The sequence below is a fragment of the Haemorhous mexicanus genome, chromosome 25 (genome assembly GCF_027477595.1).
Source record: "Haemorhous mexicanus isolate bHaeMex1 chromosome 25, bHaeMex1.pri, whole genome shotgun sequence".
In the NCBI taxonomy this organism is placed as follows: Eukaryota; Metazoa; Chordata; class Aves; order Passeriformes; family Fringillidae; genus Haemorhous; species Haemorhous mexicanus.
In genome coordinates, this window is record NC_082365.1 from 2478509 (window position 1) to 2496014 (window position 17506).

A 17506-nucleotide genomic window follows, 5' to 3' on the forward strand; every position below is an offset into this window, starting at 1 on the left:
GGTACATAAAATTATTTGGAATATTAAATTATTTGGAATATAAAATTAGTTGGAATATAAAATTAGTTGGAATATAAAATTATTGGGTACATAAAATTCTGTGGGTTTATAATTAATTTATAATTTAGAATTAAATATAAGATTTAATTTGAGACTTTTAAAAAAAACCTTTTAAATTCAAGCACTAAAAATGAGAATATAAATTTATCATTCAGAGACACGTTCAACTAAGGAAAAGAATTTTTAATTTCTATATTTATATATTTTTTATTTCTTTTTATATATAAATATATTTTTCTATATTTTTATTTTCTGTTCATCACTATAATTCTTTTAAAAATATCTCCAACGCATTTAAAACACATAAAAATAATTCCAAACCACATGAAAATAATTCAAAACCACATTTAAAAAATCTTCTAAAACATTTTAAAACCAATTCTGGATTTCAATTTCTCCCCACGGGGCTGAGAAGAGCGAATTAAAACATAAAAAACCAATGAAAAGCTGGAAAAGAATGGAAAATATTGGATTTATTCAGGCTGTGAGCGTCTCCAAATTCAGATTTTGTTCCTCAGCCGTGGTACAGCCTCAGGTACGCCTCCCTGCCCAGGTTCTTCTGGAATTTCTTATCCACAGTCATCTAAAAAAACCCAAATTTCCATCAAAAACAGTGGAAATGTGCCAGGAAATGCACAAATTGTGAAAATGTGGAGAAAAAAAATGAAATTTCCTCTCTTGGAAGTGGGAGAGGACGGCGAAAAAGTGAAAATGGGGAGGGAGGAAAGGGAATTTCCTGTCTCAGGAGCAAGAAGGGAGAATTGTTCCTGAAAAGGTGGAGAAAGTGTGGAGAGAAATGTGAAAATATGGAGAAAACGGGGAATTTCCTGAGGGGAACAGGGAATATGGAGAAAAAACAGAATTTTATGGAGAAAAAAGGGAATTTCATGGAGAAAAAAGGGAATTTCCTGAAGGAAATTGGGAATTTCATGGAGAAAAAAGGGAATTTCCTGAAGGAAATTGGGAATTTCATGGAGAAAAAAGGGAATTTCCTGAAGGAAATTGGGAATTTCATGGAGAAAAAAGGGAATTTCCTGAGGAAAAAGGGAATATGGAGAAAACGGGGAATTTCCTGAAGGAAACAGGGAATATGGAGAAAAAAGGGAATTTCCTGAAGGAAATTGGGAAATTCATGGAGAAAAAAGGGAATTTCATGGAGAAAATTGAGAATTTCCTGAAGGAAAAGGGAATTTAATGGACAAAAAAAAAGGGAATTTCCTGAAGGAAAGAGGGAATTTCCTGAAGAAAAAAGGGAATATGGAGAAAAAAGGGAATTTCCTGAAGGAAAAAGGGAATTTCATGGAGAAAACAGGGAATTTCCTGAAGGAAACAGGGAATTTCCTGAGGAATAAAGGGAATATGAAGGAAACAGGGAATTTCCTGAAGGAAAGGGGATTTCCTGAAGGAAACAGGGAATCTCCTGAGGAATAAAGGGAATATGAAGGAAACAGGGAATTTCCTGAAGGAAAGAGGAAATTTCCTGAAGAAAAAAGGGAATTTCCTGAAGGAAAGGGAATTTCCTGAAGAAAAAAGGGAATTTCCTGAGGAAACAGGGAATATGAAGACAAGAGGGATTTCCTGAAGGAAAGGGAATTTCCTGAAGGAAAAAGGGAATTTCCTGAGGAATAAAGGGAATATGAAGAAAACAGGGAATTTCCTGAAGGAAACAGGGAATTTCCTGAGGAATAAAGGGAATATGAAGACAAGAGGAATTTCCTGAAGGAAAGGGGATTTCCTGAGGAAACAGGGAATATGAAGACAAGAGGGATTTCCTGAAGGAAACAGGGAATTTCCTGAAGGAAAGAGGAAATTTCCTGAAGATAAAAGGGAATTTCCTGAACGAAAAAGGGAATATGAAGACAAGAGGGATTTCCTGAAGGAAACAGGAAATTTCCTGAAGAAAAAAGGAAATTTCCTGAAGGAAAGAGGGAATTTCCTGAACGAAAAAGGGAATATGAAGGAAACAGGGAATTTCCTGAAGAAAAAATGGAATATGGAGAAAAAAGGGAATCTGAAGGAAAGAGGAATTTCCTGAAGAAAAAAGGGAATATGAAGGAAACAAGGAATATGAAGACAAGAGGGATTTCCTGAAGGAAAAAGGGAATTTCCTGAGGAATAAAGGGAATATGAAGACAAGAGGGATTTCCTGAAGGAAACAGGGAATTTCCTGAAGGAAACAGGGAATTTCCTGAAGGAAAAAGGGAATATGAAGGAAAGAGGAAAGTTCCTGAAGAAAACAGGGAATATGAAGGAAAAAGGGAATATGAAGACAAGAGGAATTTCCTGAAGGAAAGAGGAATTTCCTGAAGAAAAAAGGGAATTTCCTGAAGAAAAAAGGGAATTTCCTGAAGAAAACAAGGAATATGAAGACAAGAGGGATTTCCTGAAGGAAACAGGGAATTTCCTGAAGAAAAAAGGGAATTTCCTGAAGGAAAAAGGGAATTTCCTGAAGGAAACAAGGAATATGAAGACAAGAGGGATTTCCTGAAGAAAACAGGGAATTTCCTGAAGGAAAAAGGGAATTCCTGGGCCCTGCCCTGGAGCCGTGCCCACCTTCTGCACCTGCATCCTGAGCATCCTGGGCAGCGGGCGGGGCAGGCGCGCCCAGTCGGGAGCCCCGAAGCAGCCCGGCCACCTCACCTGCCTGGCCTGGGGCTCCCGGGGGTCGTAGGTGCCCGGCCTGGCAGGGAAGTGAGCACTGATTAATTGTTATTAATTAATTGGTATTGATTGTTGTTGATGACTGGTTGAAGTGTTGGCGGCGGTTTTTATGGAATGGGGTTTGGCATTGGGGTGGGGTCGGTGGAAATGTCCCAGTGGGGGCAGGGTGTTCCCAGATCGACCGAAATGTTCCAATGTCAAAAATATCCCAATGGTCACCAGAACATTCCAGTGTTAATCAAAATATCCTGATATTAATTAAAGTATTCCAGTATTACCCAAAATATCCCAGTGTTAACCAAAAGATCCCAGTGTTAACGAAAATATTCCAAAATATTCTAAAATTAAAAATATCCCAATGTTCATCAAAATATTCCAGTGTTAATCAAAATATCCCAATATTAATAAAAGTATTCCAATATGATCCAAAATATCCCAATGTTAACGAAAATATTCCAATATTAACCTAAATATTCTAATATCAAAAATATCCCAATGTTAATCAAAATATTCCAATATGATCCAAAATATCCCAATGTTAACCAAAAATATCCCAATGTTCATCAAAATATTCCAGTGTTAATCAAAATATCCGGGTATTAATAAAAGTATTCCAGTATGATCCAAAATATCCCAGTGTTAACCAAAAGATCCCAGTGTTAACCTAAATATTCTAATATCAAAAATATCCCAATGTTCATCAAAATATTCCAATATTAACCTAGATATTGTAATATCAAAAATATCCCAATGGTCACCAGAACATTCCAGTGTTAATCAAAATATCCCGATATTAATAAAAGTATTCCACTATTACCCAAAATATCCCAGTGTTAACCAAAATATCCCAGTGTTAGCCAAAATATTCCAATATTAACGAAAATATTCCAATGTTAACCTAGATATTGTAATATCAAAAATATCCCAATGGTCACCAGAACATTCCAGTGTTAATCAAAATATCCCAATATTAATAAAAGTATTCCACTATTACCCAAAATATCCCAGTGTTAGCCAAAAGATCCCAGTGTTAACGAAAATATTCCAATGTTAACCTAAATATTCTAATATTAACCTAGATATTGTAATATCAAAAATATCCCAATGGTCACCAGAACATTCCAGTGTTAATCAAAATATCCCGATATTAATTAAAGCATTCCAATATGATTCAAAATATCCCAGTGTTAGCCAAAAGATCCCAGTGTTAACGAAAATATTCCAATGTTCATCAAAATATTCCAATGTTAACCTAAATATTCTAAAATTAAAAATATCCCAATGTTAATCAAAATATTCCAATGCTAACCTAGATATTGTAATATCAAAAATATCCCAATCTTAATCAAAATATTCCAGTGTTAATCAAAATATCCTGATATTAATAAAAGTATTCCAATATGATCCAAAATATCCCAGTGTTAACCAAAAGATCCCAGTGTTAACAAAAATATTCCAATGTTAACCAAAAGATCCCAATGTTAACCTAAATATTGTAATATCAAAAATATCCCAATGGTCACCAAAATATTCCAGTGTTAATCAAAATATCCTGATATTAATAAAAGTATTCCAGTATTACCCAAAATATCCCAGTGTTAACCAAAAGATCCCAATGTTAATGAAAATATTCCAATATTAACCTAAATATTCTAATATTAACCTAGATAGTGTAATATCAAAAATATCCCAATGGTCACCAGAATATTCCAGTGTTAATCAAAATATCCCGATATTAATAAAAGTATTCCAATATTACCCAAAATATCCCAGTGTTAACCAAAAGATCCCAGTGTTAATAAAAATATTCCAATGTTAACCTAAATATTCTAAAATTAAAAATATCCCAATGTTCATCAAAATATTCCAGTGTTAATCAAAATATCCCGATATTAATTAAAAGTATTCCAATATTGCCCAAAATATCCCAGTGTTAACCAAAAGATCCCAATGTTAACGAAAATATTCCAATGTTAACCTAAATATTCCAGTATTAATCTAAATATTGTAATATCAAAAATATCCCAATGGTCACCAGAACATTCCAGTGTTAATCAAAATATCCCGATATTAATTAAAGTATTCCAATATTACCCAAAATATCCCAGTGTTAACCAAAATATCCCAACGTTAACCTAAATATTCTAATATTAACCTAGATATTGTAATATCAAAAATATCCCAATCTTAATCAAAATATTCCAGTGTTAATCAAAATATCCCGATATTAATAAAAGTATTCCAATATGATCCAAAATATCCCAATGTTAACCAAAAGATCCCAGTGTTAACGAAAATATTCCAATGTTCATCAAAATATTCCAATGTTAACCTAAATATTCTAAAATTAAAAATATCCCAATGTTCATCAAAATATTCCAGTGTTAATCAAAATATCCCAATATTAATAAAAGTATTCCAATATTACCCAAAATATCCCAGTGTTAACCAAAATATCCCAATGTTAATCTAAATATTGTAATATCAAAAATATCCCAATGGTCACCAGAATATTCCAGTGTTAATCAAAATATCCAGATATTAATAAAAGTATTCCAATATTACCCAAAATATCCCAGTGTTAACCAAAAGATCCCAGTGTTAACGAAAATATTCCAATATTAACCAAAAGATCCCAATGTTAACCTAAATATTGTAATATCAAAAATATCCCAATGGTCACCAAAATATTCCAGTGTTAATCAAAATATCCGGGTATTAATTAAAGTATTCCAATATTACCCAAAATATCCCAGTGTTAACCAAAATATCCCAGTGTTAACGAAAATATTCCAATGTTAACCTAAATATTCTAAAATTAAAAATATCCCAATGTTCATCAAAATATTCCAGTGTTAATCAAAATATCCTGATATTAATAAAAGTATTCCAATATGATCCAAAATATCCCAGTGTTAACCAAAAGATCCCAATGTTAACCTAAATATTCCAATATTAACCTAAATAATCCAATATCAAAAATATCCCAATGTTAATAAAAATATTCCAATGTTAACCTAAATATTCGAATATTAACCTAAATATTCCAATATCAAAAATATTCCAATCTTAATCAAAATATTCCAATATTAATCAAAATATTCCAATATTAACATAAATATTCCAGTATTAATCTAAATATTTTAATATAAAAATATTCCAATACTAACATAAATATTCCAGTATTAATCTAAATATTTTAATATCAAAAATATCCCAATGGTCACCAAAATATTCCAGTGTTAATCAAAATATCCGGGTATTAATAAAAATATTCCAATATTACCCAAAATATCCCAGTGTTAACCAAAAGATCCCAGTATTATCCAAAACGTCCTAATATTAACCAATATTCTTTGAGATAAAAAGCTTCTTTTTTGGAGGTCAAAAAACTTCTTTTCAGAGATAAAATGTCTTCTTTTTTTTGGGATATAATGTTTTTTTTTTCGGAGCTAAAACCCTTCTTTTTGGAGATAAAATATTTTTGGGGAAGAAAAACTTCTTTTTGGAGATAAAAAACTAATTTTGAGGGGATAAAACCCCTTCTTTTTGGAGATAAAATATTTTCGGACACAAACCCATATTTTTTGGACGTAAACCCCTTATTTTTGCGAATAAAACCACTTTTTTTTGCAAATAAAATATTTTTGGTCAAGAAAAACTTCTTTTTGGCGATAAAAACTCATTTTGAGGGGCTAAAAAACTTTTTTTTTGACCTAAAAAACTTCTTTTTTGGGCCCTAATTTTTTTTTTTTTCGGAGCTAAAACCCTTCTTTTTGGAGATAAAATATTTTTGGGCAAGAAAAACTTCTTTTTGGCGATAAAAACTCATTTTGAGGGGCTAAAAATCTTATTTTTTGAGATTAAAAACTTCTTTTTTGGGCCATAATTTTTTTTTTTCGGAGCTAAAACCCTTCTTTTTGGAGATTAAATATTTTTGGGGAAGAAAAACTTCTTTTTGGAGATAAAAAACTTATTTTAAGGGGATAAAAACCCTTCTTTTTGGAGATAAAATATTTTCGGACACAAACCCATATTTTTTGGACGTAAACCCCTTATTTTTGGAAATAAACCCACCTTTTTTTTAGAAATAAAATATTTTTGGGCAGGAAAAACTTCTTTTTGGCGATAAAAACTCATTTTGAGGGGCTAAAAATCTTATTTTTTGACCTAAAAATCTTCTTTTTTGGGCCATAATTTTTTTTTTCAGAGCTAAAACCCTTCTTTTTGGAGATAAAATATTTTTGGTCAAGAAAAACTTCTTTTTGGCGATAAAAACTTATTTTGAGGGGCTAAAAAACTTTTTTTTTGACCTAAAAAACTTCTTTTTTGAGCCATAATTTTTTTTTTCAGAGCTAAAACCCTTTCTTTTTGGAGATTAAATATTTTTGGGCAAGAAAAACTTCTTTTTGACGGATAAAACTCATTTTGAGGGGCTAAAAATCTTATTTTTTGACCTAAAAAACTTCTTTTTTGGGCATAAAAAACTTAAATTTTGGGATTTTTTTTTTTTTTTCCGGAGGTAAAAATAATTTTTTGGGGCTAGAAGGGTTTGGAATTGTTTTTGGAGGAGAGGGGGGTCCTTACCCGGGGTTCCGGTCCCGGTCCGGGGCGCGCCCCGGGAACCGGGGGGTGCTGGAGCCGAACGGGGCCGGGCCGGGGCCGGGCGGGGCCGGGCGGGGCCGGGCCGGGGAGGGTCCGTAGGCGGCGGGGCCGGGGCTCAGCGGCTGCGGAGAGCGGCCGAAAAGGGGGAAAGGGCAGCAAAAAAACCGCGGGGATGGGGAGAAATCGCCCTCGGGATTGAACAGGGCTGCGCGAAATTTCATCCGAAATTTTATCTGAAATTTCACCACATTCCACCCGAAATTCCACCCGAAATTCCACCCGAAATTCCACAATGCCGCGCGAAATTTCACCCGAAATTCCATCCGAAGTTCCACCCGAAATTTCACCCGAAATTCCACATTCCCACCCAAAATTCCCACCCGAAATTCCCACCCACAATTCCACATTCCCACCCGAAATTCCACAATGCCGCCCGAAATTCCTCCCGAAATTTCACCACATTCCCATCCGAAATTCTACATTCCCACCCAGAATTCCCACCCGAAATTCCACCCGAAATTTCACCACATTCCCACTCGAAATTCCACGTTCCCACCCGAAATTCCACAATGCCACCCGAAATTCCACCCGAAATTCCACAATGCCACCCAAAATTCCCACCCAAAATTCCACATTCCCACCCGAAATTCCACCCGAAATTTCACCACATTCCCATCCGAAATTCCACATTCCCACCCAGAATTCCCACCCGAAATTCCACCCGAAATTTCACCACATTCCCACTCGAAATTCCACAATGCCACCCAAAATTCCCACCCGAAATTCCACCCGAAATTCCACCTGAAATTCCATCCGAAATTCCACATTCCCACCCAGAATTCCCACCCGAAATTCCACCCGAAATTTCACCTGAAATTCCACAATGCCACCCAAAATTCCCACCCAAAATTCCACATTCCCATCCGAAATTCCACATTCCCACCCAGAATCCCCACCCGAAATTCCACCCGAAATTTCACCTGAAATTCCACAATGCCGCCCAAAATTCCCACCCGAAATTCCACCACATTCCCACCCAAAATTCCCACCAAAATTCCATCGCATTCCCACTCGAAATTCCACATTCCCACCCAAAATTCCACCCAAAATTCCCACCCAAAATCCTGCCACATTCCCACCCGAAATTCCACCCAAAATTCCCATCCAAAATTCCACATTACCACCAAAATTCCACCAAATTGCTGCCCGATTTTCCACATTCCCACCCAAAATTCCACAATGCCACCCAAAATTCCCACCCAAAATTCCACCACATTCCCACCCACTATTCCACATTCCCACCCAAAATTCCACATTCCCACCAAAATTTCACATTCCTACCTGAAATTCCACATTCCCACCCAAAATTCCCACCCAAAATTCCACAATGCCACCCAAAATTCCCACCCGAAATCCCACCACATTCCCACCCGAAATTTCAAATTGCCACCCAAAATTCCACCCCATTACCACCCAAGTTTCTACATTCCCACCCAAAATTCCCACCCAAAATCCCGCCACATTCCCACCCATAATTCCACAATGCCACCCAAAATTCCACCCAAAATTCCCACCCGAAATTCCACAATGCCACCCAAAATTCCCACCCGAAATTTCACCACATTCCCACCCACAATTCCGCATTCCCATCCGAAATTCCACATTCCCACCCAAAATCCCCACCCGAAATTCCACCCGAAATTCCACAATGCCGCCCAAAATTCCCACCCGAAATTCCACCACATTCCCACCCAAAATTCCCACCAAAATTCCATCGCATTCCCACTCGAAATTCCACATTCCCACCCAAAATTCCACCCAAAATTCCCACCCAAAATCCTGCCACATTCCCACCCATAATTCCACATTCCCACCCGAAATTCCACCCAAAATTCCCATCCAAAATTCCACATTACCACCAAAATTCCACCAAATTGCTGCCCGATTTTCCACATTCCCACCCAAAATTCCACAATGCCACCCAAAATTCCCACCCGAAATTCCACCACATTCCCACCCACTATTCCACATTCCCACCCAAAATTCCACATTCCCACCAAAATTTCACATTCCTACCTGAAATTCCACATTCCCACCCAAAATTCCCACCCAAAATTTCATCACATTGCCACCTGAAATTTCACATTGCCACCAAAATTCCACCCCATTACCACCCAAGTTTCTACATTCCCACCCAAAATCCCGCCACATTCCCACCTGAAATTCCAAATTCCCCCCCACAATTCCACATTCCCACCAAAATTCAACATTGCCACCCAAATTCCACCACATTCCCACTTTAAATTCCAAATTCCCACCCGAAATTCCACCACATTCCCACCAAAATTCCACCCCATTACCACCCAAGTTTCCACATTCCCACCCAAAATTCCACCCAAAATTCCCACCCAAAATCCCACCACATTCCCACCCACAGTTCCACATTCCCACTCGAAATTCCAAATTCCCACCCGAAATTCCACCCAAAATTCCCACCCAAAATTCCTCCGTATTCCCACCCAAATTCCAAATTCCCACGGAAAATTCCACCACATTTCCAACCAAAATTCCACATTCCCACCCAAAATTCCCGCCCCAAATCCCACATTCCCACGGCAGCAGCCAGAGCACGGCACAGGCAATATTTTGGCTGCGTTTTCCGTAATTTTTTTTCTGCTTTTCCCTGGTTTTTGGCTGTTTTCCCCTGGTTTTTTTCTGCCTTTCCCTGAGGTTTTTTTTTGCTGCTTCCCCCTGTGCTTTAGCTGTTTTCCCCTGGATTTTTTTCCCTCTTTTTCCCTCTTTTTTTTCTGCTTTTTCCTGAGGTTTTTTTTTCTGCTTCCCCCTGTGTTTTGGCTATTTTCCCCTGGGTTTTTTGTGCATTTTCCCTCTTTTTCCCTCTTTTTCCCTGTTTTTTTTCTTTTTCTGCTTTTCCCTGTTTTTTTTTTTTCCCTGCTTTTCCATGAGGTTTTTTTTGCTGCTTTCCCCCTGTATTTTGGCTATTTTCCCCTGGGATTTTTTCCTGCTTTTTCCCTCTTTTTCCCCTCTTTTTTTTTTCTGCTTTTCCCTGGTTTTCTTTTTACTGCTTTCCCCCCGTGTTTTGGCTGTTTTCCCTTGGATTTTTGTTTCCTTTTCCCCTCTTTTTTTTCCGCTTTTCCCTGGTTTTTTTTTCTTTTTTTTTTCTTTTTTTTTTGCTGCTTTCCCCCTGTGTTTTGGCTGTTTCCCCAGTTTTTTTTTTTTTCCTGCTTTTTCCCTCTTTTCCCCTCTTTTTTTTTTTCCGCTTTTCCCTGTTTTTTTTTTTCCTTTTTTTTTTCCTTTTTTTTGCTGCTTTCCCCCTGTGTTTTGGCTGTTTTCCCCTGTGTTTTTTGTTTCGTTTTCCCTCTTTTTTTCCTGCTTTTCCCTGTTTTTTTTTTCTTTTTTTTTCTTTTTTTTGCTGCTTCCCCCTGTGTTTTGGCTGTTTTCCCCTAGATTTTTGTTTCCTTTTCCCCTCTTTTTTTTTCTGCTTTTCCCTGTTTTTTTCCTGCTGCCTTTTTTTTTTTTTTTTTTTTTTTTTTTTTTTTTTTTTTTTTTTGCTGCTTTCCCCCTATGTTTTGGCTGTTTTCCCGTTGTTTTTTTTTTCCTGCTTTTTCCCTCTTTTTCCCCTCTTTTTTTTCTGCTTTCCCTGTTTTTTTCCCTGTTTTTCTTTCTTTTTTTTTTCTTTTTTTTGCTGCTTTCCCCCTATGTTTTGGCTGTTTCCCCAGTTTTTTTTTTCCTGCTTTTTCCCTCTTTTCCCCTCTTTTTTTTTTCTGCTTTTCCCTGGTTTTCTTTTTACTGCTTTCCCCTATGTTTTGGCTGTTTTCCCCTGGGTTTTTTGTTTCTTTTTCCCTGTTTTTTTTCTGCTTTTCCCTGGTTTTTTTTCTTTTTTTTTCTTTTTTTTGCTGCTTTCCCCCTATGTTTTGGCTGTTTTCCCCTTTTTTTTTTTTTCCTGCTTTTTCCCTCTTTTTCCCCTCTTTATTTCCTGCTTTTCCCTGTTGTTTTCTTTTTTTTTTGTTTTTTTTTTTTCTTTTTTTTGCTGCTTTCCCCCTGTATTTTGGCTGTTTCCCCAGTTTTTTTTTTCCTGCTTTTTCCCTCTTTTCCCCTCTTTTTTTTTTTCTGCTTTCCCCTTGTGTTTTGGCTATTTTCCCCTGGATTTTTCCCTGTTTTTCCCCCTTTTTGGCGCCCCCTCACCTGAGCCTTCTGCTGGAAGCGCGGGGCCGTCCTGGCTCCCATCACGTAGCCCCGGCTGCTCAGGGGCCGGGTGCTCAGCGGGGACTGCAGGGCGCTGCTCTGCAATTAATGGCAGAGCCAAAACCATTTATTGGCATCCTTTAAATCATCCTCCGCAGGGCAGAGCCTGCTCAGCAGCAAAAGTTATTCCTGACGGAGTTATTCCTAATTATTCCCTTAATTTCTGGCTGTTCCAGAACCTCGAGGATTGGTTGGGAAAGGAGAAAATTCCTTTTTCCAGGAAAATTTCCATTCTTCAGCAGGTTTGCAGGGAGGGGTGCAGGATATTTTCCTACTAAACTTATTCCTAATAATTCCTTTAATTTCTGACTGTTCCGGAACCTCGAGGATTGGTTGGGAAAGGAGAAAATTCCTTTTTCCAGGAAAATTTCCTGTTTCCATCCTGCAGAGGGTTTGCAGGGCAGAATTATCTGAGCAGCAAATGTTATTCCTAATAAATTTATTCTTAATTATTCCCTTAATTTCTGACTATTCCAGAACCTCAAGGATCGGTTGGGAAAGGAGAAAATTCCTTTTTCCAGGAAAATTTTCTGTTTTCCATCCTGCAGAGGGTTTGCAGGGAGTAGTGCAGGATACTTTTCCTATTATTATTCCCTTAATTTCTGACTAGGCCTAATTATTTCCTTATTTTTATTCCCTTAATTATTCCCTTAATTTCTGACTATTCCAGAACCTCGAGGATCAGGTGGGAAAGGAGAAAATTCCTTTTTCCAGGAAAATTTCTTTTTTCCATCCTTCAGCAGGTTTGCAGGGAGGAGTGCAGGATATTTTCCTACTAAACTTATTCCTAATAATTCCTTTAATTTCTGACTGTTCCAGAACCTCGAGGATTGGTTGGGAAAGGAGAAAATTCCTTTTTCCAGGAAAAGTTCCTGTTTTCATCTTGCAGAGGGTTTGCAGGGCAGAATTATCTGAGCAGCAAATGTTATTCCTAATAAATTTATTCTTAATTATTCCCTTAATTTCTGACTATTCCAGAACCTCGAGGAGCAGGTGGGAAAGGAGAAAATTCCTTTTTCCAGGAAAATTTCCATCCTTCAGCAGGTTTGCAGAGAGGAGTGCAGGATATTTTCCTAATAAAGTTATTCCTAATTATTCCCTAATTTCTGGCTGTTCCAGAACCTCGAGGATTGGTTGGGAAAGGAGAAAATTCCTTTTTCCAGGAAAATTTCCTGTTTCCATCCTGCAGTGGGTTTGCAGGGCAGAATTATCTGAGCAGGAAATGTTATTCCTAATAAATTTATTCTTAATTATTCCCTTAATTTCTGACTATTCCAGAACCTCAAGGATCGGTTGGGAAAGGAGAAAATTCCTTTTTCCAGGAAAATTTCCATCCTTCAGCAGGTTTGCAGGGAGGAGTGCAGGATATTTTCCTACTAAACTTATTCCTAATAATTCCTTTAATTTCTGACTATTCCAGAACCTCAAGGATCAGTTTGGAAAGGAGAAAATTCCTTTTCCAGGAGGATGTGGGACACCTTGCAGAGGGTTTGCAGGGCAGAATTATCTGAGCAGGAAATGTTATTCCTAATAAAGTTATTCCTAATTATTCCCTTAATTTCTGACTAGGCCTAATTATTTCCTTATTTTTATTCCCTTAATTATTCCCTTAATTTCTGACTGTTCCAGAACCTCGAGGATTGGTTGGGAAAGGAGAAAATTCCTTTTTCCAGGAAAATTTCCTGTTTTCATCTTGCAGAGAGTTTGCAGGGCAGAATTATCTGAGCAGGAAATGTTATTCCTAATAAAGTTATTCCTAACTATTCCCTTAATTTCTGACTATTCCAGAACCTCAAGGATCGGTTGGGAAAGGAGAAAATTCCTTTTTCCAGGAAAATTTCCATCCTTCAGCAGGTTTGCAGGGAGGAGTGCAGGATATTTTCCTACTAAACTTATTCCTAATAATTCCTTTAATTTCTGACTGTTCCAGAACCTCGAGGATTGGCTGGGAAAGGTCAAAATTCCTTTTTCCAGGAAAATTTCCATGCTTCAGCAGGTTTGCAGGGAGGAGTGCAGGATATTTTCCTACTAAACTTATTCCTAATAATTCCTTTAATTTCTGACTGTTCCAGAACCTCAAGGATCAGTTTGGAAAGGAGAAAATTCCTTTTTCCAGGAGGTTGTGGGACACCTTGCAGAGGGCTTGCAGGGCAGAATTATCTGAGCAGGAAATGTTATCCCTAATAAAGTTATTCCTAATTATTCCCTTAATTTCTGACTAGGCCTAATTATTTCCTTATTTTTATTCCCTTAATTATTCCCTTAATTTCTGACTATTCCAGAACCTCGAGGATCAGGTGGGAAAGGAGAAAATTCCTTTTTCCAGGAAAATTTCCATGCTTCAGCAGGTTTGCAGGGAGGAGTGCAGGATATTTTCCTACTAAACTTATTCCTAATAATTCCTTTAATTTCTGACTGTTCCAGAACCTCGAGGATCAGTTTGGAAAGGAGAAAATTCCTTTTTCCAGGAGGTTGTGGGACACCTTGCAGAGGGCTTGCAGGGCAGAATTATCTGAGCAGCAAATGTTATTCCTGATAGAGTTATCCCTAATAATTCCTTTAATTTCTCACTCCTGCAGAGCCTGGAGTAAAGGAGATCATTCCTTTTTCCAGGAGGATGTGGGACATCTCCCAGCAGGTTTGCAGGGCAGGAGTGACCCCAGAACTCCTGTTCTTCCTATAAAAAACCCCAGAGTGAAGGAGGAGCTCACCTCTGGCCCCAGGTAGGAGCCTGGCCCCAGGGAGGGGTCGCCCCTCACCCCCAGCACCTCGATGCCCAGCCTGTCTGGGGCGTGGCTGTAGGGGAACATTTTCCTCTCCTGGGTGGTGCCAAAGGAGACGAGCTTGGTCACAGCTGGGGGACAAACAGGGGAAAAAAGGGAGAAAAGGGGAAAAAAGGGTGAGCACGAGCTGCTCTCTGCCTGCATCCCCCGGCCTGGGGTGTCTGGGAGGGGTTTTTGCCCTTTGCCTCGAAGCCACCAGGGGCTGAGAGCAGTGAGGGATTTGTCTTTCCAAACAGGTTTGGTGTTCACAGGGAATGATGGATTTGTCTTTGCCCTGGATATTTGGGAGGGGTTTTTGCCCTTTGCCTCGAAGCCACGAGGGTTGCTTTGATTTTGGAAGATTTTCTGAGCTTTCTGATGTTGACATTTTTGTAGAGAACTTTCTCACACACTTTCTGTAAATAACACATTGTTTTGTGTTCTTTTATGGAGGAGGAGAAATCTGATGGGCTGCTGGTTTGTCCAGTGTCACTGGAGAGGTGGCACTGTCACCCTCCAATCCAGGGTCACTTTCAGAAAACTACAAATGTTAGAGGCAGAAAATAAACTTTGCTTTTGCTCTTCACCTTGAGAGCAGCAGTGTGTGCCTGTGCTCCATAGTGACACACGAGGGGCTGAGAGGAACGAGGGATTTGTCTTTCCAGACAGGTTTGGTGTTCACAGGGAATGATGGATTTGTCATTCCAAACCAGCTGTGGGTCTGCTGGAAGGTAAAACCAGCCCTGAGAGAGAAAAGAAATGATGGGAAGGATTCCCATGAATGGAAATCCACCCATGGATTGGATTCAGTCCGTTCCACTGGTTGATAAATGGAAAAAAAAAGAGATTTACCTTTACAGATAGGTAAATAGGTAAATCTCTAGATTTAAGGGATTCAGTCCATTCCACTGGTTGATAAATGGGAAAAAAGAGATTTACCTTTAAAAATAGGTAAATAGGTAAATCTCTAGATTTAAGGGATTCAGTCCATTCCACTGGTTGATAAATGGGAAAAAAAGAGATTTACATTTACAAATAGGTAAATAGGTAAATCTCTAGATTTAAGGGATTCAGTCCATTCCACTGGTTGATGAATGGAAGAAAAAGAGATTTACCTTTACAGATAAGCTGTAGGTTTGCTGATAAATGAAATTGGATATTGAAAGGTGAAAGAAACAACGGGGAAAAGCCCTAAATTCCACAAGAATTAAAAATGAAAAGGGAGGGTTGTACATTAGAGGGGAATCTTTGGGATCAGGAGTTTTGGGAAGTCTGGGCCTCTCAAGTCCCTCAGAAATGGGGAAAGAGAGAAGGAAATTGGGATAAAAAGGAGGCTGCGTCCTCCAAAAGTGTGAGAGACCCCAAGGGAACGCTCTCAGCGATCCCATCCCCCAGGTGATCCCACCTGTGCAGCTCTCACCGATCCCATCCCCCAGGTGATCCCACCTGTGCAGCTCTCACCGATCCCATCCCCCAGGTGATCCCACCTGTGCAGCTCTCACCGATCCCATCCCCCAGGTGATCCCACCTGTGCAGCTCTCAGCGATCCCATCCCCCAGGTGATCCCACCTGTGCAGCTCTCAGCGATCCCATCCCCCAGGTGATCCCACCTGTGCAGCTCTCAGCGATCCCATCCCCCAGGTGATCCCACCTGTGCAGCTCTCAGCGATCCCATCCCCCAGGTGATCCCACCTGTGCAGCTCTCAGCGATCCCATCCCCCAGGTGATCCCACCTGTGCAGCTCTCACCGATCCCATCCCCCAGGTGATCCCACCTGTGCAGCTCTCAGCGATCCCATCCCCCAGGTGATCCCACCTGTGCAGCTCTCACCGATCCCATCCCCCAGGTGATCCCACCTGTGCAGCTCTCAGCGATCCCATCCCCCAGGTGATCCCACCTGTGCAGCTCTCACCTCTGGGCTCGGGCCGCGCTGCCATCCCGGCTGGCTACGGGCACGGGGCAGAGCCGGGAGCGGGCATTTCCCGCTGGAACGGGCACTTCCCGCTGCCAGGACCGGGCACTTCCCGCTGCCAGGACCGGGCACTTCCCGCTGCCAGGACCGGGCACTTCCCGCTGCCAGGACCCGGCAGGTCCGGCAGCAGCCCCGGCTTGTGAGGTCACAGCGGTTCCCATGGCACTGCCCGGGTGCGGCAGCGAAATCCCGGCTCGGAGGGAGCCAAACCCGGCCCGAGCAGGACCGGAATACTGCTCTCGGAAAGGATTTAAATGGATTTATATCTGTGCGGTTAAAGGAACTTTGTTATAAAAATACAGCTTTTATTTCTGTTGGGAATCAAGCTTGGACATAGAAGAGAAATGGCTGATATAATATGTGTTAGAGATACATAATATTGGCTTTTTGCTAATATTAAAATGGATTTTATATGTGTGATGTTAAAGTAACTTTGTTATAAAAATTCAGTTTTTATTTCAGAGTTAATTAAGCTTGGACATAGAAGTGAAATGGCTGATATAATATGTGTTACAGATACATAATATTGGCTTTTTGCTAATATTAAAATGGATTTTATCAATATTGGCTTTTTGCTAATATTAAAATGGATTCTATCTGTGTGACATTAAAGTAACTTGGTTATAAAAATTCCATGTATATTTCTGCAGTTAATTAAGTTTGGACAGAGAAGTGAAATGGCTGATAGGTGTTATTGATACACATTATAATATTGGCTTTTTGAAAGAATTAAAATGCATTGATATGTGTGACATTAAAGTAACTTTGATATAAAAATTCAGTTTTTATTTCTGTTGTCATTTAAGCTTGGACATAGAAGTGAAATGGCTGATAGATGTTATTGATACACATTATAATATTGGCTTTTTGAAAGTATTAAAATGGATTCTATCTGTGTGATGTTAAAGTAACTTTGTTATAAATATGATTTTTATTTCTGTTGTTAATTAAGCTTAGACTTAGTAGTGAGATGGAGATTTATTGGTGAAATGGCTGATAGGTGTTATTGATACACATTATAATATTGGCCTGTGAAAGAATTAAAATGGAATTTATATGTGTTAAAGTAACTTTGTTATAAATATAATTTTTATTTCTGTATTTAATTAAGTTTAGACATAGAAGTGAAATGGCTGATAGGTGTTAGAGATACACATTGAAATATTGGCTTTTTAAAATGGAT

At 38.8% G+C, this 17506-nt stretch overlaps 1 protein-coding gene across 1 annotated transcript; it reads right to left on the reverse strand.

Moving 5' to 3' along the window:
* Positions 1–513: 513 nt before the first annotated feature.
* Positions 514–16396, reverse strand: CIMAP3 (ciliary microtubule associated protein 3). Its single transcript, XM_059867941.1, has 6 exons — positions 16264–16396; positions 14301–14443; positions 11398–11628; positions 7309–7448; positions 2614–2740; positions 514–643 (listed from the first exon to the last, which is right to left on the reverse strand). Exons 1-6 carry the CDS (start codon positions 16286–16288, stop codon positions 575–577), a joined length of 735 nt encoding a protein of 244 aa, XP_059723924.1. The 5' UTR covers positions 16289–16396; the 3' UTR covers positions 514–574.
* Between the last annotated feature and the right edge of the window lie 1110 nt (positions 16397–17506).

Bases quoted from the DNA above. Each gene is read 5' to 3' on its own strand.
- CIMAP3 (XM_059867941.1), bottom strand. From the start codon at position 16,288: ATGGCAGCGCGGCCCGAGCCCAGAG. The intron at 2,741-7,308 runs GTAAGGACCCCC...CTTCCCTGCCAG, and splicing joins GACCGGGACCGGAACCCCGG to GCCGGGCACCTACGACCCCC. The intron at 644-2,613 runs GTGGGCACGGCT...GGGTTTTTTTAG, and splicing joins TCAGGATGCAGGTGCAGAAG to ATGACTGTGGATAAGAAATT.